The 16,923-nt window shown below is 41.4% G+C and overlaps 1 protein-coding gene across 7 annotated transcripts in view; it reads right to left on the bottom strand.

Moving 5' to 3' along the window:
* NFASC (neurofascin) overlaps positions 1–16,923 on the bottom strand; it is a 733,849-nt gene that overhangs the window by 335,739 nt on the left and 381,187 nt on the right. For 5 of the 7 annotated variants that reach the window (XM_069238522.1, XM_069238515.1, XM_069238519.1 and 2 more), the window contains 2 exons: positions 13,038–13,097; positions 5,644–5,755 (listed from right to left, as the gene is read on the bottom strand). In XM_069238522.1, the coding sequence (XP_069094623.1) occupies positions 5,644–5,755; positions 13,038–13,097 (172 nt within the window). The remainder of the gene's footprint in view (positions 1–5,643; positions 5,756–13,037; positions 13,098–16,923) is intronic. The other 2 variants (XM_069238520.1, XM_069238521.1) reach the window with 1 other exon arrangement.

The raw sequence follows: 16,923 nt of genomic DNA, 5'->3' as shown, positions 1-16,923 counted from the left end.
TACCTCCTCATTCCTACGCGTCCTTCCAAATGTAACAGCATAGAATATTTTGTCACATATTAAAAGTATCTGGTGTGTTTCACATCCACTGAGGACACACAATGAGGAAAGAGTTCTCCACTCGTCAAATACTAGTGGTTCCTCCTATCCTGATTTTTTTTCTATGAATTATGATAACTTTCATTTTTTTCTTTCCAAAAACTTTAAAACCATAACCAAACGTAAGATAAAGTAAACATAAAAACATGACTGGTCAAGCCATAAATGTTTGATATGGTATGCTATGTTCTATTAACTGTTTACCATTCGTAGGATATGGAAGAAAGAATTAAAGAAAAGAAAGAAAGGAAGAAAGAAAGAAGGAAGGAAAGAAAGAAACAAAGAAGGGTGTGAAGAAAGGAAGAAAGAAAACATTTGTAACATTTGAGGGATTTTGAAGTGCTTTTGGAATTGGGCGGCTTTTACAATTACGGGATTCTCAATGACCAGAGACAAAGTGGTGTGCTGATATTTTATTTGGTTGTATTTTGCTTCTTGTCTAGATTGAGTGCCTACACTATTGTTTTTATTGAATATGAAAACTGAGGACCCTGTAACCGCTAAACATAGATTACCAATGTAAGCCAAAGTGTCTGCTTTCGTAGTGTGTTTGCACAACAATTGCCTTGCAGATTAGTGGAAATATAATTGAATGCAATGAACAACCCAGCATATAAAACCCGTTTAGCTTATAGGCTCCTTCGTGATGTGACCAAAAGATTTGTACTGGTGTTTGAAATCCCTTCATCCTGAGAAAACCCTTAGGAAAGTCTAGTGATCTTAGAGCTCTCTATGCAACTGAATGTATATGAGGGAACAAATATGGCACATCTATCATTTTGTTTACTTGGGGACACATTTTGGATTTGTGGGCAAAACTATTCTAGTCATGCCATCTAAAGATTAGGAGATATTGAAATCTACTTGCTACTCAAAGTGATTGCAATTAAAATGCCACCTTAAATGTCAAGTGTTTCTATGTGGACTGGTGTATCACTTCAAATGGAAGTGTCTAGTGAGCATAAAGCTGAAATTGCATGAGGGTGGAGGTGGTGGTCTATAGAGTGGAATAACCTGCCTAAAGCTCTCCATTAAAGCAAGAATGCCGGGAAATTTGAAAACAGATGGGCTAGTCTTGGTTTGTGAGTAGGCCTTTAAGGACACCTAAATGCAGCAGGATAAAAGAATAGCTTACATGCCCATCATGCAGACGTGGCAAATATGGCAGTATCTCCTGTATTAGGATGTGAATGGTGTTTTCCATCACTGCACACCATAAAATAAAAAGATTTCACTTAATTCTGGTAGCTACCTCCCCCTTCCGCCTCCAGATTTTCTATTAGTTTTTGTTGAAGATTCAGATAGCCACCTTGAGCCAATGAGCCTTTCCACCATGTTGCTTGGTGAAAGGTCTGGAAGGTAAATCTGACCTTGGTCTGCTATCGCCTGACAGTTAACAAATGTTGTGTTCTGGCAACATACAGTATGGTTACTGTGACAAGTTTACCAAATGTCAATGGGGCGTGGCTAAAATAGCGACTGAGTAACTCGGAGCTCGGCGGCCCTCATCCCCGTAATAATAATCCTGTGCCTCCCTGAGAGCCCTGAGATGCGGAGATTGCTCACCCAAGATTGCCCAGAACAGTCTGTGACACAGAGAGGAATTGATCCAATTCCTTTCGGCTGCTATGGCTCCTGGGTGAACTTGCCCGCAAGACGGCCTACCATCCCTCTGCAGTCTTCATACTCAGGCGGCACATGCAGCCTATCATGTGGGCCGTAAGAAGACCAGTCATCAAAATAACGAAGACTTAGTCCGACTCCTCTCTGCCGCTGTGGCACCCAACGTCGCAACCGGGTCTGAACCCACCACAGTTCGCTCTCTGCTTGCCAACTGCAACGACACACACCACCCTCAACATAATGCGTACAAAAAGTGATAAGACTTCTGCGCAAGTTCAGGAAAACCAAGCAGGAGAAGGAGAGAACAGCACCTCAAAAGGATCCCTGGCAAAAATTCTATCAGAACACACACTCAAGTTTGAAAATCTATTAACCGCAGTTTTAGATATTAAGGCCTTAACTATGACTTTGGTGGTCTTTTCCTAAGACAGCCGAAGCCACGGGCGCCAGAAGACCGCCAGTGCTGGCGGTCTTCCGACCACCATATTACAGTACTGAAGGATTTCTGCCACAATTTGGGCGGAAATCCTCCAGTAGTTGTGCTGGCGGTCGGAGGTGCATGGGCGGTTCCAGCACCGGCCCGCCCCGCCAAAAGGACTCCACCGGTCGTATTACGACCTGTAATATGGCCTGGTGGTGTCCTGATGGCGGGGCGCTGCCGGTGGTGGAAGCACTTATTCCCTGCCGGTCGACCTCCTCGCTGGGCAAGGTAAGTCAATCGTTCAACAGGGGAGGGGAGTGTGAGGGTATGGGGTGTTGTGTGTGTGTGTCTGAGTGGGTGCTGTCAGCGTGTCTGAGTGTAAGTGTGTATGCGTGTGTGTATGGGTGTCTGAATGTGTGTTTGAATGCATGTGTGTATATGGGTGTGTGAAAGCGTGTATGTTTGTTGAAGTGAGTGCGTATTGGAATGTTTGTGTGAATGCGTGTATGGGTGTATGTGAGTGAATGTGTGTATGGATGCGTGTGAGTGAATGCGTGTATGGATGCATGTGAGTGATTGCGTGTATAGATGCGTGTGAGTGAATGTGTGTATGCAGGGTGTGTATGCGCGTATGTGGGGAAGGGGGTGCTGTACTGGAAGCGGGTGGGGGTCTACGGAGGGGGGTTCTGGTATGGAAGGGGGTGTGGTAGGATATCAGGACTGCAGGGGGGGATTAGAGGAGTCGTCTGCCGTTCAGAGGAAAGAGATTTCCTCTCACCGGTAGCCTGTCCACCAGGGTTTTCGTGGCAGTGCTACAGTCATGGAAACTCTGGTGGAAAGCCGACTCGTGATACCGCCGGTGGTCTTCAGTGGGTTGCTGGGTCGGAGATGCTAATCTTCAGCCCGGCTGTCCAACCACCCTGGAGGTACAGTCGGGGATGTGGCGGGATGCCAGAGGCAAACCTGCCACACTCATAATTTGGCAGTCTTCACCAGCGACCTGTCGGCGGTTAGACTGCCACCGTAATGAGGGCCTAAGTCCACATTAGGATAAAAAATTGACGCACTGCATATAGATATGGGGCACAAGCGCAAGGATCACAAGAAATTGAATGAGCGAGTAGACAACACAGAGTCAATGTCTAGCACAGAACACATGATGAACCGGACACCTCGAAGTCCCTTCAGGTCCATACTGACTCATGGGGCTAATTGCCGTGCTGTCACGTGGTTGTTTTGTACACCTCAATACGCGTTGACAAGAGTATGCCAGTCCTTTCACTTTATACTTATTGGGACAAAGTATTTGACACTACATTTACTGCCAAACAATAATCACAATGTCTGACGATGCTGAAAACAGCCGCCATGAGTGCCTGCCTTAAATACACACAATTTAATTTACACCATATGTATCTCACACCCGTGAGACTGCCTCGCATTTATCCAGGGTCTTCTGGCTCCGGTCCCCGATGCCGACATACCGACACTAACATCGCACACATGGTTTGGGCGTGACCCTGGCTTACTCCCTACTGGGAATGGGTGTCAGGACTTCTCACTGAAGCCTTGGGCTCCACACTCACGACAAACGCTTCACATTTTTTATTAGGAATCACGACGCGATCAGCAGCCTGTAAACAGCTTTACAAATTTATAGATCTAGCATTAGTCTTCGCAAAGTGTAGAATAGCCATGTATTGGAAGTCAACTATTGCCCCTGCCCTACGACAATGGTTACTTGATATGCATGCTGGCATAATGGCCGAACAAGAGGCATTAAGAAGTATTAGTCCGAGACATCAGACATCAACTAACCCTCCAAATTGGCAGAAATATCTAGAAGTAGCGGAAGCCAAAACTATCATCGTTCCACGCTAATCATCCACCAAGGGGTGGAATTAAGCAGATGGTAATGTCGTTTTGTCCCCACCCTCGCCCCAGTTAATTCCCCTTTTCACGATTCGTCGTGACACAGAGTAGGCATTGGCCTTACGGGCTGCGCACCATCACCATACTTCCTCTTGAACCCCCTTTTCTGTCGGCGGGGAGGGGTGTACTTACACATTAAAGGTTTATCAGTTGGATTTGTTAAATATTGGCATTACAGTGGTAACTAAGGTTAGAATGTATATTCAAGATAACTTGACACAGTAAAGATACAGTATTCGGAAGTTCCACCATCCCCCAACTGTACAGTGATGCACATATTAAATGTATTAGTAAATATTGATAATGACACCCAATGCAAGTACCTTGTTTGGTATAGGACTTGATGACGCTTAAGTTGCTGATAACGATATATATTAAAGAAAAGCTTATCACATGTCAAAACCAACGGCGGTGACGAAAAGCACAAGAAAATATCCATGCCAAGTGATCGATGTATGATTGCCCTGTGACCCCGACTGTGGAATATTACAATAAGCCAGTCTCCTGTATACTAAATAACTCATTAGTGGTTTGACTGTGGTGACTGGTATACGTGAGTGTATCTTATGTACATTCAGTAGTTAGAAAGATGTGTTGTGCTTTTATAATGCAGTTATCGATCTTCATGAATAGCACGCCAGGATTCTAGCTGAGGAACCCAACTTCAGAGAATAAGGTGGAAATGGATAGTGTCAGTAAGAGAAGTGGGTGCTGCTAATGAGGGAAAGTATGGGACTTCTGTTTTAGAGGAGTTCAGGGTGAGTGACTGTAATGCTACTCAATGTTGGATTATAGTGAGGCAGTTTGTGATGCTAAGTAGAGAGGATTTGTAAAAGTAGGAAAGGAAAGAAAGATTTGAGTGCTGTCAGCATAAAGATGAGCGAAGAACCCAAATGAGAAGATAATGCCAAAAAGAGAAGCACAGTGAGAGGAAAAAGGAAAGGCCCTATGACTGAGGCAGGTAGACCACCCACTGGTAGAAAGGGTAGCAGTCACTATTTATTTTAGTAGACACAAAGTTCTTTGACCCGATTAATATTGAGGCAAAGATTTAACTTGAAATACATTTTTTCGGTTACAGGAACATGCTCACTTTCATTTTATCCACCCCGTCAAGCTGTAAAATTGCCAGCTCACCTCTCAAATGCAAAATCTAAGGCCAAATGTTAAAATGAAGGAGCTCAAGGCAAAGCACCTTTCATGTGAGAAACTCCAAAAATGTAATGCTTAGAATTTTGGATATGTAAATACTTCTGTGTATTAAACTTCCATAAGAAGGAATAGAAATACATTTTTTAAGGTGAAGCAAAAAAATTAAATTCCAATAAACAGCACAAAGGGTGGCAAGCAGAACAGTATTTGTAAGTGTCCATATCTAGGTAGAAAGATTGGAGGGAGGGACTGGGGACAACCAGTTATGAATACCTCTGAAGCCCCAAAGATGGTAAGCTATTGTTGAAACATCAGCTAATTTAAGGAATTCTTTAGTTAGCTGGCTCTTTTTTGGCAGTTTTAGGATGTACAGGAGGAAGAGAGTAATCAAATAAAAAGGGGTGGGGTGTACATACACTCCAGAGGCAATACACTCCAGCATCAGGTCCTCTCCTCTCAGCACCGTCTTACTGCTTGAGGTCCCTGAGGGAACCATGAAGGTAGGTGTTCTCTCTGTAATCCCTCGAGCTGGAAAAAAGCAAGAGAAGAGAGTCAGGATAAACCACAAGCACTCAGTTGGCACCTGGTGAAGTTATCTCTGTACATGTCCTGAGCTCCCCGCACCAGCTAATGACAGAGAAGCCCCAATCAGACACATGAAAGAATACCTGGATATTGCCAGACACAAATGGTTCTGGCACTGCCATTATACTGAGGCACTTACATAATATGCATGAAAAACTATACCTTTGTGGTTACACTGCATACAGCCCAAACAACATAGAACAGAACAGAGAACTGGTAACTAAGTGTAATCATTTCTTAGTCAGCTTTCACTCTGGAAATCTCCCCAAACCTGGGCTTGGTTTGGTTAACTTGAAGGGTCGATTTACCTCTCATCACTCTATGCCTCCTTCCATAGTTGTATGCAAGTTTCTCATTGTAAGCACTACTATTATTTTACAATGCACACAATCCGGATTTGTATAGAACGAAAGGGGAACACAGCAGTTTTAAACTGGAAAAGTTATGAACCAAGCTTATAATGTTTTTTGTATGCAAAACTACGTTTAATCTCCTATAACATATGCCATATGAAGAACATATTTTCTTCCTCACATCACAGTTAGTTTTTGTAAGTATGTTAGTCACTGTTGGGTAAATAAATGTAATATGAAGTTAACAGGCCACAAATTAAAGGCAATCTGTTCGAAACAAAACAATGTATGCCTAGAAATCTTAATTTGCAGTGATCAACTCCCATTCCTCACCTATTAGGCACACATTTCTAGATATTTTCCCTCATCACGCCAAACCAAACTCCTGAGCCAAATTTGCTTTTCAGGTCTCACCTACAGACATCTTTTAGCTGTCTGTAGTTGAACACTTGGTTACAACAATACCCGTACTTAACTGCGGGATTTGGGTCAGCCCACTGGTTGACTTCCTTGCCGTTCTCATTTGCTTGCCTCTTACTGAATGACTTTCCTTCCTTTTCTTTTGTTTTTTCCCTCCCCTGGAGCATAGCTCTTTTAGCATCCTTTTGATTGGATGATTTGTATCCTTCCACACATACCTCAAATCAGGGAACTCCATTTTTCTTGTTCTTTGAGATTTCCATGAGAATGAATGTGCTTTCTTGCTCTATCCCAGGTGATGTTTCCTTCCTGACATACCTACTCTCTGCTCTCTTGGTGTTGCTCTCCACCCCTCCCAGCTCATCTGCAAAAGTGCAGCGCCAGGTATATTTTTGCGGGAGTTCAACTAAACAACTGACTTTATACAGTTGGTTTTATCTCCTGTATTCTGCATGCTGAATGAAAGTTCATGCTGAAGCATTTGTTTCCTCTCAGAATCTAATGAAGAATAAATTAGGGCTTTAAAAGTGTTTTTCTGTAAGATCTTTAAAAATATTTTCCTGAAGGAAAGGGATTTTAAAAATGAACCATGTTGCTTATAAATACAGATAATATTTAATTCCGTATTCAGTTTTGGGATACCTTAAGCTATGTCTGCTTTTCCTTCAGTATTTTAAATGCATTTCCTTTTACTTTTTTCACAATGCTTTACAAGCATGCATTGGCAAAGTAATACATTAGCATTTGCATAATAGAGACGAGATCTACTGGCTTTGCCAATGCTTGGTTTCACTTTAGAATTTCAACTGTGGTCATTTCTGTAGATTATTACCCTTTTGACTGATTAGTTTGCCGCAGGCCTAATAGGTGAGGGTAACATCTCTACTAAGATCTTTAAACATTTAGTCCCCCTCCCTAAAATGTAGGATAGGTTACCATACAGGAAACACTCATGAGCACATACTAACTACAACTCAATAAATTCATGTACATGACCATTCACACACCAAAGGGCGAGACGTCTGTGGCACTAAACAAGCAAATTCTGTCACTTCACAAAAAACATATATAGAATAACTAGCCAAGAAAAAGGTCATCCTCGACAGACACGCTTCATGAAATGGCCTCATGGTGTTTACTTGACCACCACCATCTAATGTCTATGCAAACCTGCAACATCCTTGAGAACACAAGAGGTTTGCCACAGTAATGCTGCTATGTTAACGTTGGTCCTAACAAAGTTGGGGCTTGGAAAGTAACTGGTAAAGGGTTGCATTTGGATTACCCTTGTAAAAGAGATATTCAGAATATGTCTCTCTCCCTATGAATAGAAGGCAGTGTGTGGAAAAAAGCAGTTTAAGTGCCACACATGCATCACTAGTTAATAACCAGAGACAAATATTATACAATATTAATCACCTCCACGGATTTCAGGCTCTGATGTAACACAGCCTCTACATGGCTCCGAGGCACTGATCCACACAGAAATCTATCCACCCTTCTATAAGTAGCTATCTACCATCCAGGCTTCTCCCATACATCCAACCAACCACCCAATTCACCAGCTACCTTTCAAGCTCTTTCTATGAAACCCATTGGGTAGGCCTATTTCCTTTCACAAAGAACTTTTGTCTCTTTTCTAATTTACCAATCCTGACATTTCTCAGGTTTTTGGTTATTCATCAGTCTTTAATCGCAATCACTATTACTGGCTGTCCAGGTGATATTTAAGCTACACAGGGGAGGGATAAAAAATGGATTTGACTGGGGCAAGAGGAAATTTACAAGTCACGAGCGCCCCTCTAAACAATTGCAATCAGCACAAAAAATATTTTTACAGAATTGTGTGATATCGCTGAGTTCATACAAATGAAAATTTGTATTATTGTTAACACCCTTTATCAGAGAAATAAAAGTATACACATAATAGAAGTACAAAATACATAATGTCCCTATATTGAGAAGCCATATCCGCTGGCATGAATCTTATATATCGAAAAATAGTGGCCACACAGTCTTTGGAGTGCAAACCAAGTTGGAATGTAGAACCGACAGCCACCAACACAGGTTTCTTCTTTAAAAAAGACCTCTTCAGGGCTCCAAACGTCGGTTCTCAATGATGCCACCAAGTATTATTCCAGTATGATCGACTTACAGGGGAATAACCATAGACCCCAAAACATAATGTAATCAAATGATATAGTAAAATATGTCCATTAGAAGTTCTGCCTTTGTTGCGTATAACATTCAAAGTTTTGGTGTTCAGTTACATAGCGCCCCTGTGCTGGAGCAAATAACACCAAAGAGGTACCCGAACCCTTATCAAATTGTCTTGTTGTGTTCTTTTCCATTACTGCGAGTCAATTTGCATGAATATTTTGGATGTTATATGCAACAAAGGCAGGACTTCTCATGGACATATGGTCCTGTTTGGGGGGCCGCAGTGATTTCCCTATAAGCCAATCCTACCCGTATGGAATAATAATTGGTGGCCTCATTGAAAATGAGAGTTTGGAGCCCTGAAGAAGTCTTTTATAAAGACGAAACATGTATTGGCGGCTGTCGGTTCAACATTCCAACTTGTTTTTGACTCCAAGGACTGTATGGACTCTATTTCTTAATACATAAGGATCATGCCAGCGGATATGGCTTCTTAATATAAGAACGTTATGTATTTTGTACTTCTAATTAGCTTATACTTTTATTACTTTAATAAAGGGTGTTATAAATAATTTACATTTGTTTTGTATGAACTTCTCAGCAATATCACAAAATTCTTACAAGAAATGTTTTTGTGCTGATTCCAATAGTTTAATTGGGCGCTCCTGACTTTTAAATATTTTACTGTATGTGACTGTGCTTCTATGTCACAATTGTACTTTTGCAGCAGGGGTACTGTCTGATGCAGCGCTCAGGTGTTTTATACTTTAACCACTGTAATGGGTGGGTTGGGTCATAGGAGACAATTCCATTGCTATGTTCTTGTAATAGTTACATGAGAACATCAACCTCTACAGCTTTTATAACTCATCTTCACTGACTAGCCTCACCAACTCACAATGTTTAACCACTAACCTAACCCTCAGCTGTCACCTTTCATCCATTTATCAACTGGCAGGCCATGCAACCACCCATCTCACTTTCTCATTTTCCTTTTATCACATTATGTAGCTACCCTCTGCTTCTAGCAACTATCCAGTCATCTCTTGCAGAGCACCATTATAGATTAAATCAAAGTACTCCCCAAAATACTCTTGTATAAAGAATATTGGTAATCCAAACTCCACTTCGAGGGTGTCTTTCACACCTTGGCTGCTGAGCTATGCTACTATAGAGTCGGTGGTGGGGTATCAGCCAACTACATATATTTCCTAATAATAATTTGAGGATATTTTAAGTCTATCTATTTCAATCCATGACTCGAGGTACTTCTAGCAGGAAATCTATGGCAAATATGACAAAACAGCGAATAAAAAAAGAATTTTTCTGATCTCTTTCTGATGGGTAATTTAGGACCTATCTCTCGAATCTGGAATGCATAAACTAAAGATGTTATCTGGTAGTTGATGAACTGACTAGCAATAAGCAGAAGGGCGAACACAAGACTTTTGGCACACAAAGAGTTAATTAGCACCTTAACATAAAGACAATAGGATCGTCACTATAAAAAGAAAGAAAAGGCCAGATTTAGAGTTTAGCTGAAAGGACATTCCGCCAAAAGCGTGGAAAAGTAAACTGCCCACCAAACGGACTGTCTGCCCACTCTATTGAGAATCAGACGGACTGTCATGGTTCAGATGGCCTGCTCCCCAGGCTGTTTTGTCGGAAAGCCCTCAGCAACAGGCTGGGGCCATCGGTGTAGGCACATCAGGCCATCTGCTCTATTTAATTTAAAGTGGGCAGTTTGATGAGCTTTTTTTTTTGTTTGGGGGTAAACCTGGAGATCCGGAACATAAAATATTAAAAATGACCCCCACACCTTCAGAGAAACCACCCAGGGTGTCAGACACGTTCGTCTTTGGAAGTTTGTTTTTGTTTTGAAAACAAACGTTTTGCTGAGTCACCACCTGAAACAAGACAGACGATCACAGGTGCTACTTTGTTTCAATAGTATGATCTACTCCCTATCTGGTGGACGAGTTTGCTTTCTACATCTTCCATTCGAAAAACCATGCCCACATCATTTTAGATTGTTGATATTTTGAACATGTTAGGCCACTCTATGACCTACAAATACACTGTTTATCTTTGCTTGGTAAAAAGAAAATGAACCACGAGACCTTCCTCTCCAACATTGCATTAGGCTATGGTAGAAAAACACAACCTCTAATTAAACGGTAGCAGGAAGGAGCAAAGACCAAGAAATCAAAAACAGACGGGACATGTTAAGCAAAGGAAAGCAAAAATTATTCTACAGTAAGTTTTGGCATGTGGATTTTTGGAGGTAGCATGAGAATATCACCAACACTGCTATTATTAGCAAATGAAAGGAGATTATTATCAGACATACTTAGTACCAACACAATAGGAAAGGGGAATCTGTCTCAAGGCAATCGGCCTTGCTTCAGACAATCACTTCTAGAGTTAGAGGTGGCCCTCGATAATCGTTGCCCCTTAATTGTTTGGCCTTAGTTGGTGAGGAAAAGACTTCTGGGTTTAAAGAGCGTTCACATTACCTAATCAATGCCTGCCCCATTTTGAAACTGCAAACGAATTAAGAAATCAATGTACGAAACACCAATTTGCACATTTATTGGTTTGCAAACGGCTATGAAATTTATAATACAACCTATGTATTAATAGGTCACACTGCACATTGTTCATTCGAAGTAGAATCGCAAAATAACTTGCTTAATGAATATTAATTAGGCATGTCACAATTTGTGATCACATGTGATTGGCTGTGATTGCAGGTATGGAGGCCTGCAAAGGAGATGGGTGAACTTCAGTTCCTGCATTTGCATTTCGTAATGGAAAACATTATTCCTTTAAAGAATATAGCCAGTGTCCGGCTACCCAGGTGTTGCTTTTTATTTAAAAAATATTTCCTCTTTGTTAAGATGTTGGGGAAGGTGGGCAGTTTCCTGTTTGCAAATCAGTTACTATCCCAAGACAGAGGTCAGCGACTGCAGGCACAAACCATCATGGATACACACCTTTGTAACTTGCAAATTGGAGGTAGGGGCCCCTTCACCTACTTGCAATGCAAAATAACTTTTATAAATTGGAAAGAATTTTCTAACACATAAAAGGGCTTTTATACTCTTTGGCACTGTAAACCGTGCAATCCTGTGAATCTTAGAGTCTACAACAACAAAAACGATTTTTGTATCAGCCTTTTCGTTTCTGCATAGTGGATACTGATGATGAGATTGGAGTTCAGTTTCTATGTCCAATTAATTTCTTATCGCTGAAAAGATGGTCTCTATCCAGAGTATTTTCTCAACAGAAAAGTTTTTTGTGGTTTGTTTATGTAATACTTCGCATTTGAAGGGACAGTCTCTGCATGGATATAGGGCCTGATTACAACTTTGGAGGAGGTGTTAATCCGTCCCAAAAGTGATGGTAAAGTGACGGATAAACCACCAGCCGTATTACGAGTCCATTATATCCTATGGAACTCGTAATACGGCTGGTGGTATATCCGTCACTCTACCGTCACTTTTGGGACGGATTAACACCTCCTCCAAAGTTGTAATCAGGCCCATAGTCTTCTATTCAGTCTAAGGCTTCCTAAAGGCCATTACGAGGGAGAGAGAGAGACAAAATCAGTTAATTTATGGAAGCAGGAAGTTCAGAGTCCATGTAAATTCAGATATTGACCTCTTGAACGTTCAACTGTAGGTTAAGAGCAGATATCAGTCTTTACTTGAAAGGTGATGCCTATTATAATCTAAGTTCATTATGTGACAAAAAGCAAGGTCACCACCTCTCTATAAGGATCAACGCTAGAAAGGGATAGAGATTTGCAGTCTTCATTCTGCCCACTCAAGCTCCACAATGATCTCCGTGATGTGAGTTCACTTGGCCTCGGAAGGAACTTTGTGTCACTGCTTACTTTCTTGGTTGCAGCACACATGCGCCTTTGAAACAGGGCGTACAGGTCACTCATTTTTCCATTGTCCACGTATCTTTCAATCTCCACAGTGAAGTGCATGTAAATACTGTTTACATCAGATTGTCCTAAATGTTCTGTTCATCTGCGTTCTCCTCCAGTTTCCGACACCATTTTTATACTAATTTACTCAACTCTTATCCTGCCCTTCTTTTTGAGACTGTGTAGGTCTGAGGAGGCGTCCCAGAATTGCATGCGTTGCTAGCATGAAAGGTGTGCCGTAAGTTAAAAAGCTCCCTTCAGACATACATTATGTTAGCTGTAGTATGGGTAAGTGGGTTAGGTTGAAGTAACGCGGTTAAAGAACTCAGTGCTGCAGATGTGACCATTGACTCACCACTGTATATAGCAGTGTAGTTCAGAGAGACGAACATTGCAGACTCATTACGAGGATGCTCTGTAATAAACAAAAGAATGTGAGTGCAGCATATGCAATAAAAGCTTGCGCGGAGAGTGGCAGAGGAGACCAGCCAGAGCTTAGAGCGATAGGAGAAACCAATCCATAGGTACAAAGAGAGGACATGCCATGGTGCCTGAGGTGTAGTATACTAAAGCACATGCACAAAAGGCTGTAGGTGTAGAAGGGGAATGAGTCACAACAAGGCATAGGAAGGTGAAGATCAAACGGGAAAAAATGGAAAAGGAACCATAGCAAATACATGAGGGAAACTGCAAAGATAAAGGATGTAGGAGCTAAGCAGGTGTCAGGAACTGTAAAAATAGATGTGAGGAGCACAATCTTGTGATTTTGGAGGAAGAAGCCACAAGGATAGAACGAGGGTGGTGTCAAACAACATGCATTGAACTAAACTGAAGAGGAAATAGCAAAATATCTGCCCAGAGGGAAGGGAGGCAATGGAGGCGCATATGGAGCAATGAAGTACAGGGTTAGATAGAGGGATTCAACAAGTCTGCATTCAGAAAGATAACTGGGTCAAAGAACATGTACAGGAACACAGGAGGAGCAGGGGCAGTGGGAAGGGAACTGACTGACTGAGATTTTTTAAGCACTCTGTTATCCTAAAGAGGCCGTGTCTGGATACAGGGTAGAAAGATGATCTAGTTCACACACTGGGGTGAATCAATAGACAAAAAGGCATGTTTTAACTGATTTCCACAGATAGAGTGGTCAGACATAATACAAAGAGACAATGGTGAGAGATATATAATTTGGCAGTAATCACAGAAGAATCTGCCCGTAACCGTTGGCTTGCCCACAGAGTATAATACTCAACTGGACCCATGAAGCAGACATAATACATCACAAAAGGCGGTAACAAACAAACGTAGGGTGCTAACGGACTGGCTCGGTGTTAGTAACTGTACAGTGACAGATGCAAAGTGCATTAAAGATAAAGTGCCTTTGCAGATGAAGCCAATGCAGTTCAAGCAGATGTTCAGCATTAAAAGAAACCCTAAAAAGTTCCAGTTTTCGTGTCACCACAATAATTTGAATAACTTCAAATCCTAAATTATTACTATGCAGTTTTCACAGTGCTAATCAGGTCTACTGGGGAATCAGAGACTCTGACATTCAGCCAATACAGTCAAAAATGCAGGAAAAATGGAGAGCAAAGGCCACCTGTGCAGCCTGAGGAGTACAATGGATCTGGTACTGTGCAGATAAAAAGGTTTCCAGAGATTGTTAGTTTCTTGGTAATGAAAGTCCATGAAGTGTCTTATGCACTATGCAGACTGATTTCAATAATCATCATGCTTCTATGGGGAGCTATTGTGGGCTGATCATAACTGGTGTGGTGTGATCTCATCTTCTGGCACAAGGGTGCTGTCTAGCTGCTGCACTGACTGTAACCTTTAAAGAGCTATGTGGATTTTAAAAATGCTGGTCAGTAAGGAGTTGGCACTGTCCAGTCTTACAGAAGATGATGACTGGTTTACTATTCAGATGTTATTCGGTGGTATCGGTAACTTGATTCTGTGTAGTAGTCTTCTTTTTCTTGGGTGCTGGTATCAGTGTGCTGATTCAGGTTACTGCTGACGGTAAAGTCTACGATTTAGCGTTCTTAAAATATATTGGTTGTCAGTAGAGAAGATACATTTTATTAAACCAGGCTTGCACAGGGGTGTATTAATGAACTGGAGAGTTTGTTGGAGGGCCAGTTTAAGGTGATATTGTGACATCCAAGACTGTAGGTTTTTCAGGTCTTAGCAAGCTTCATTATGTCCTCAGGCAGGTACAACTCAGTGTCACCAGCATATATATGCCAAGAAAATGTTTAACTGTCTCAGGACGAAAAGGTGTAAGAGACTGAGGGAGACAATGGATCATTTTTACAGGACAGGCGAAGGGTTGTATGTTGAGTTGGATCGTTTCACTAGTTGTAAGCAGTTGTTACAATCTGACACAAACATACCAAAATGATGCCACTTATTCCATCTGTTCTTACAAGATTTTTGAAGAGAGACAAGTACACAGTGTTGAAAGCACTTTAACCAAATATTTGGGAAGATCGGGATTTAAGGATATGGTATAGCCCATATGGATGCAAACGATTGCCAGTAGTATTGTTCTGCAGTAATCCACAAGGTAAAAAACAGGAACCTTCCAAAGGGTTTTAAAGAGATGAAAGGCCACACAGACGATCCAATTAAAGTGGGCAGTCATTAAAATGTCTTGGTCAAACAGGCACGGCAAATGTCTGAACTTACACAGTGGATCAAGCAGAATACCCCAAGATGTTACCCACAAACCATCAGCCCATAAAAATGAAGGGCCTGCCAGAATCACCATCTCCATATGTTTGTTTACAGTTTGAGATAAGCATTTGTCATTCACATGCCAATCAAGCAGAGATACGCATAAAAAGGTGTTCTTTGTTCTCCATCCAACTGGAAAATTATCCTTACTATGATATTAGCATACGAGTAAAGCAAAAGCCCAAACAACGGCATCCAAAGGAGCCACATGTAATGCTATGTGCATTTGACCACCGAATCCATCTTGACCACTGACTCCATTTTGTGCCTAGTTTCATGTGCTGTCACAGCAGCAGTGCAGGGTTTTCCACACCGAGCTTGTTTCCCACACAGAATGTGTTTGCGCTTTTCTCACCAGCACAGGGTTACAAGAGAGTTTCAGCCTGGGAATATTTTCATCAAGAAAAAGTGCAGCTCTGTCTCTGGAAAGTGCATTGGCGAAGGGCCCGATCCTTTGCGTGTTTTCGACCGAGTACAGCCAGTGCTTGAATTTCATAACCGAAGGGAGGAGGGGATTACTAAAATCTTCCTCTTGAGTTGAGGTGGGAAAACTTGGCCTCTCCTGAAAGTGGACTCACTGTTCAGGGAAAAAATCCCATGTTGGGAAAACCTCCTGCCTCAGCCGTTCAGGGTTTCTCTCCTTGACGTTGGCATGGATGAAGGATTCCACCTCCATGGTGATGCATTTTAATTCTTAATTATTTAGCTTGACTATATATATTTTCACTGCATATATTCACTGTTGATATATTGCACATTTTCTGCCTATCATTAACTGCTGTGAGTATTTTTGCAAATACATGTGTTTCACTGCATTCAAGTTAAATGCTTATGTTCATATTTTCGTGTGCCTTTATTTGATATCTTGAAAGTACCTTAATAAATTAATTACTCAGACTAAGAGTGCTGCATTCTTTGGCATTGTTTCTTCTCAAGTACAGCAACACACCACATACAGATTAAATAAAAAAGGGGTTTGTTTTGGACCCTGGAAAAACTCTGGTTAAACGGGTGAAAAATACCCTGGAAGGGGTAAAAACATAGCCTGAACTCAATATGATATGAAACAGAGTAATTGTAAGAATTAATCTCTAATATCTGTAACACATGGCCTGCTGGCGCCACAGAATCAAAACAGGAAGAGCGGTCTAAAAGGATTCGTAATGCCTTACACTAGAACTAAACATTAGTGAGCAAGGATCCCAATTAGCCACAACATGAACGCAAAAGCAGGACAGAAAGGAGAATAAGCATCACTAAAAACCTCAAATGGAAACTCTGTTTATGAACTGTCTTTACCAAGAGTTTGCCTTCCACAGGCTGCAAAAACCTGGGCTTAAAATTAGTACAGACAACATAATCATTTGAAGATTTCCAGACAAGAGAAATAACAACTGCTTCATTAAAATCTACCTGAATCCCTATAACATCGCTGGAGAAAGGTTAAGAAAAAAAGTAAAGTGTATAGGAAGAAAACAAACCAGTATCTACTACATTTTGAAAAG

The sequence above is a fragment of the Pleurodeles waltl genome, chromosome 6 (genome assembly GCF_031143425.1).
Source record: "Pleurodeles waltl isolate 20211129_DDA chromosome 6, aPleWal1.hap1.20221129, whole genome shotgun sequence".
Classification (NCBI taxonomy): Eukaryota; Metazoa; Chordata; class Amphibia; order Caudata; family Salamandridae; genus Pleurodeles; species Pleurodeles waltl.
The sequence above is the reverse complement of the archived record's forward strand: the minus strand, read 5'-3'. Positions and strand labels throughout refer to the sequence as shown.